Source organism: Episyrphus balteatus, chromosome 1 (genome assembly GCF_945859705.1).
Source record: "Episyrphus balteatus chromosome 1, idEpiBalt1.1, whole genome shotgun sequence".
Lineage (NCBI taxonomy): Eukaryota > Metazoa > Arthropoda > Insecta > Diptera > Syrphidae > Episyrphus > Episyrphus balteatus.
The window spans coordinates 164,462,746-164,468,910 of NC_079134.1; the positions used below are offsets into that span (position 1 = coordinate 164,462,746).

Below are 6,165 nucleotides of genomic sequence, written 5' to 3' on the forward strand. Positions count from 1 at the left end.
AAGCAAAGCATTCGTATTTATGGATTTTGTCATGAGCTAATTTGCATTGCTGTGAACAGTAGATTACTTTGGAACAAGAATAACATGGATAAGGAATTAGTTGTTCTTTTGCACAATAGGAACAAATTTTAACATTGTTGACTGGAACAAATGCAAAGGCTTTTTCGGTTAAAATCACTTCGTCTTTTTTATAGTCTTTCCAAGTGGTCATGTAACGACCTTTTTCCGGGTCTTCTAAGCTTCAATAAGAAAAGAATATTATTGAGTGTCAGTTAAGTATTATGTATTTCTTGAAATTCTTACATATTTTGAACTTTGTAGTCGCGGGGCTGATCTTGATGCCATTTTCCTGGCAATTCTGCTAGTATTTTCAATTTTTCTTCAAAATCTTCTTTTTGATTGAGACATTGTTCATTTAATGGCATGTCTCGCAACTTTTCCAAAGCATTTTCCAGGTGGTTATAGTTTTTCAGTTTGACTGCACAATAAGCTTGCCGCATTATGATTTTTAATTGCTTTTCCTTTGGATACCCTAAATTCTTTGCTATCTCACAGTCACTGTAGGCGTCCTGAAAAAAAAATTACAAATGGCATTTCTATAAAAACCATAAATCACAGGCTGTTGGTATTTTCAAATACAGTCAGTGATTTTCTTATGATGATTACATATTTGTTCATACAATAATTATCTGCACTGCTTTCAGTCTGGTCATTCCTAAATTTTGAAGAATTTGTGGTAGCGGTACGGGTTATTGTATGAAAGAGGGACCACACCAGAAGGTATGCGGTAGCGATACTGGTAGCGGTACGAATGCTTGTATAAAAGATTATCTGTGGTTCAACTTTGGTTCAAAGATGAAGTTGACCAGTGGAATTTTGTCTGCCAATTTTTTTTTTATTTTTAAAGAATCCTTTACAGGCAGCCTCCACTGGGAATAAACGATGCGCGGTTTATGAATACGTCTTGGAAAAATTCAATGGAGAAATATGATTTTCTCTTAGATGTCTTAAATGAAGCAAAAAGATAAGGTATTTGACATGAATCACTTCGGACACAAGAGAGACAATTTTTATTCCTCAGTGTAATGCATAGTGAATTGGTAGCCAGCAACATAAAACTTCATCTAAAAAAAATATTACCTCAGAGTCCCAAGGAAATACATTTTTTTTTAACTTTTTTGTCTATTCTTATTTTCTATATCAAAGGGGCCCCCAAATATCAAAGGGTCCCAAAAATTAAGTCTTGCCCCTCTTGTAGGAAGATACATGTAGTAAAACCATCGAAAATATGTTATTTGTCTCATTTGTTGAGTAGTTTGTTTGTCATTATTTATTACTCAAGATATATGTATGTGCAAACGCTACACAACGCGATACAATGCGACACAATGCGACACAACGCGACACAATGCGACACAATGCGACACAATGCGACACAACGCGACACAATGCGACACAATGCGACACAATGCGACACAACGCGACACAATGCGACACAATGCGACACAATTCGACACAATGCGACACAATGCGACACAATGCGACACAACGTGATTTAGGAAACTGTCTACATGATTTTCCTTAATGATACACTAGTAAACTGTGCACACAAAATATGTGATCCTGATCACCTACAAGAGGAATTAGAGTATGTAGACATGACTTTAAAAAAGAATGGTTACAGTACAGACACAATGCGACACAATGCGACACAATTCGACACAATGCGACACAATACGACACAATGCGACACAACGCGACACAATGCGACACAATGCGACACAATGCGACACAATGCGACACAATGCGACACAACGCGACACAACGCGACACAACGCGACACAATGCGACACAACGCGACACAACGCGACACAACGCGACACAATGCGACACAATGCGACACAACGCGACACAATGCGACACAACGCGACACAATGCGACACAATGCGACACAATGCGACACAATGGGACACAATGCGACACAATGCGACACAACGCAACACAATGCGACACAACGCGACACAATGCGACACAACGCGACACAATGCGACACAATGCGACACAACGCGACACAATGCGACACAATTCGACACAATGCGACACAAAGCGACACAACGCGACACAATGCGACACAACGTGATTTAGGAAACTGTCTACATGATTTTCCTTAATGATACACTAGTAAACTGTGCACACAAAATATGTGATCCTGATCACCTACAAGAGGAATTAGAGTATGTAGACATGACTTTAAAAAAGAATGGTTACAGTACAGACACAATGCGACACAACGCGACACAATGCGACACAACGCGACACAACGCGACACAATGCGACACAATGCGACACAATGCGACACAACGCGACACAATGCGACACAACGCGACACAACGCGACACAATGCGACACAATGCGACACAACGCAACACAATGCGACACAACGCGACACAATGCGACACAACGCGACACAATGCGACACAATGCGACACAACGCGACACAATGCGACACAATTCGACACAATGCGACACAAAGCGACACAACGCGACACAACGCGACACAATGCGACACAACGTGATTTAGGAAACTGTCTACATGATTTTCCTTAATGATACACTAGTAAACTGTGCACACAAAATATGTGATCCTGATCACCTACAAGAGGAATTAGAGTATGTAGACATGACTTTAAAAAAGAATGGTTACAGTTCAAGACAAAGAGCATGGAAGCCGAAACCATATGTAACACAAAACACACCTTTCCAATTGGAAAAGCGAGCTTTTCTTCCCTACATTAAGGGAAGAAACGCATTGTGTCGCGTTGTGTCGCATTGTGTCGCATTGTGTCGCATTGTGTCGCGTTGTGTCGCATTGTGTCGCGTTGTGTCGCATTGTGTCTGTACTGTAACCATTCTTTTTTAAAGTCATGTCTACATACTCTAATTCCTCTTGTAGGTGATCAGGATCACATATTTTGTGTGCACAGTTTACTAGTGTATCATTAAGGAAAATCATGTAGACAGTTTCCTAAATCACGTTGTGTCGCATTGTGTCGCGTTGTGTCGCATTGTGTCGCATTGTGTCGCATTGTGTCGCATTGTGTCGCATTGAGTCGCGTTGTGTCGCATTGTGTCGCATTGTGTCGCGTTGTGTCGCATTGTGTCGCATTGTGTCGCATTGTGTCGCGTTGTGTCGCATTGTGTCGCGTTGTGTAGCGTTTGCACATACACATATCTTGAGTAATAAATAATGACAAACAAACTCAACAAATGAGACAAATAACATATTTTCGATGGTTTTACTACATGTATCTTCCTACCCCTCAGGGGCGTACGTTGAGTTTTCGGGACCCCGGGGCAAGACTTAATTTTTAGGGACCCTTTGATATTTGGGGGCCCCTTTGATATAGAAAATAAGAACAGACAAAAAAGTTTTTAAAAAAATGTATTTCTTTGGGACCTTTTTTAACTCTTTATTCCTAAGACTCGGCGTATAAGAAGTTCTTCTCCAAATCGAGATGTGCAAGCAAATCGAACTTTATGAGATGTTATGTAGTAGGAATTGAAAGCTATTTACCTACAGTAGCAATTGATGAATTTGCAATGGTTCTTTGTTTAGTCTATATCAGTTAAAACAACAATTCGTTTTTTGTTGGTGAAATGAGACTTTACAGAAACTCCCAATACAATGGATCGAACAAAAATTCTTTTGCTAATCGTGAACTAAATTGAACTAAGTATGCGAACTTAGTCCACTAGTTCACCGTAATCAAGTAGTTTATTAAACTAATTCGTTCGCGAATGACAAAAGCCTATTTCGGAGCATCGGCATACTATCTAGAGAAATCATCGATGGCAGAAAAAATGGCAAAATAAGAAGTCACTTAATATGAGACAAACAGTTACGATAGACTCAACATTTGTCTCAATTAGAAATAGGATTGACTTGAGAGCTTTGTTGGTTAAAAGAGCTTTGTCTTTTTTAATTCTAACTTAAACTTAAGAAAAATGATTAAACTTACAAAATAATACCCAAATTCAACTAGAGCAGCAGCTCTATTAGCATGTGCCAAAGCCAACACTGGACTATCTTCGGGAGCAGCTAGAATGGCATTTGTGTAGTATCGACTTGCTGCAAGTGCATTGGCCTTTTTGTTTTCCCTGAACAAACGATTGCCTTCTTCTCGGTAAGTATTGGATTCTGCTTCTGATTTTAATGTGCAATTATTGGCTTTAACATCCAATTCTTCGAGGCAAGCGGAGATTTGTGATCTTTTGAGGAAAGAAAAGTAACATTTTTGTTGACTGATGGTTTCAAGTACTTACTTTATTTCATCCTTGCTAAGAATTTCACATATAACTTGTAATTCATTTGAAAGTGGAGTTAATAAACATTCTTCAATATTTGAACTATTTTCTTCGATGAATGAGATAATTGAATTTAGTGCCATTATTGTAAAATTGATAGAAAATAATATTTAATTTTCGCTAAAATCTATTCACTTTTTTTATGAACCGCATTCGGCACAGTTTAATGACAGCGAATTTCAAATCAAATTCAAAACGTAAACAAACAAAAAAAAGTATGAGTAAACATCAAACTTTCCAATTTCCAAAAACAGTTGGAATATTTGATTCCATTGGCTGGGTTTACATTCGACAACTTTTCCAATGAAAATTTTTCTTTGTTGTTGTAAGTCGGCTTCTACACGAAGACGCAAATTTCAAGATGCACATAAGAGCAAGGGAGAGAAAAATATCGATTTCTCCTTTGTCTGCTTCTGCACGAAGCCGCAACACACAGAAATTATCTTCGAATTTTCTTTTGATTTTCGTTTCCGTGCGTCACACGCTTCTACACGTAGTATTTTTTACAAGACGCAAATTTGACAGCTATTTTTTTTTTTTCATTCAATTTTGTTCTCATTTTCGTATGTATTTTTTTATATGTATATGCAACGAAAACATTTAAATAAATTTAAAAAAATGTCTATATACCCAAACAATATACATCCGACGAAAGCGAGCCTGACGAAATCAAATAAAACAAAACAGCAAAAAAGAGAACAAAAGATCAAAGAGAAACGTCAATTTGAGTCTCAAAATTTTCCACCGGAGACTCACAGGGTAGGAAATCTTCCTTCCTTTTTTTAACTTTCTTTCTCTCTTGCTCTACGGTGTGTCTTCAACTTTGTATCTTCGTGTGGAAACAGACATTGGAATGAAATCTGACAGGATTACAACAACAACAAAAATCGTTATTGAACAAAAAATCGTCGAATGTACATTCTGAAATTAAAAAATTAAAGAAAGGAATTTGATAAGGGTTTACATGCGACGATTTTTCTGATGCCGCTTTTTCTTTAGGGCCAGTTGAACAAATATTTCATCCATGATTCAGTTACTTTTATCATCTGGTAAAGCTGAGGTTTAGCACTGGTTCGAGGTTAACATATCCATGTTAAAGTAGCCAAATATTTGTTTGAACCACAGCTAATTGCCCTATATCGGCAAGTAATTAAATTCCTGAACCAAGTCTGAACCATGTTCAGGTGCGGAACTATTTTCATACAAAATGGGGTGTCGGTGGCGTTTTTTGCCGTCGGTCATCGTTGGTGTGGGACTAGCTTTAAACATAGTAAAATCCTTCGACAAAGACAAAGTTTTCCAATAAAATGAAGTCTCAAGAGATTAAAACAATAAAATCGTCACACATGTAGATCCTGCAAGAGAAAAATTGTCATTGTCAGCTATTACATGAAGCCTCAAGAGGCGCGCCTCTTTTCAAAACTAATGAGTGCAAAAGAGAAAGAAGATAAAACAAAAAATTATCCGACCGGAGAGTCGTGGGCCAAAATTCTGAGACTCTTTTTTGACGTTTCTTTTTCCACTCTTTCTTTTTTCAACATTCCCTTTCTTTTCTTTTTGCTTCTTGGTGGAATACAACAACAACAATACTTAAATCAAAAGAGAAATGTCAAATTTGAGTCTTTGACTCAAGAGGCATCGTGTAATAGTACGCGCCTCACAGAATGATTATCAAAAGAAAATTCGAAAAAAGAGTCAAGCCTCTTGAGGCTTCATGTAATAGCTGACATTGGAAAAATCTCTGATTGTCAATTTTTTGATAAAGCCCCATTTACACGAGAAAAAATTTTGAATGAAAAA

At 37.7% G+C, this 6,165-nt stretch overlaps 1 protein-coding gene across 1 annotated transcript; it reads right to left on the minus strand.

The window, feature by feature from the left end:
- Positions 1–63: 63 nt before the first annotated feature.
- Positions 64–4,537, minus strand: LOC129918966 (uncharacterized). Its single transcript, XM_055999737.1, has 4 exons — positions 4,324–4,537; positions 4,020–4,269; positions 304–569; positions 64–234 (listed from the first exon to the last, which is right to left on the minus strand). The coding sequence occupies exons 1-4, from the start codon at positions 4,446–4,448 to the stop codon at positions 189–191; spliced, it is 687 nt and encodes a 228-aa protein (XP_055855712.1). The 5' UTR covers positions 4,449–4,537; the 3' UTR covers positions 64–188.
- Between the last annotated feature and the right edge of the window lie 1,628 nt (positions 4,538–6,165).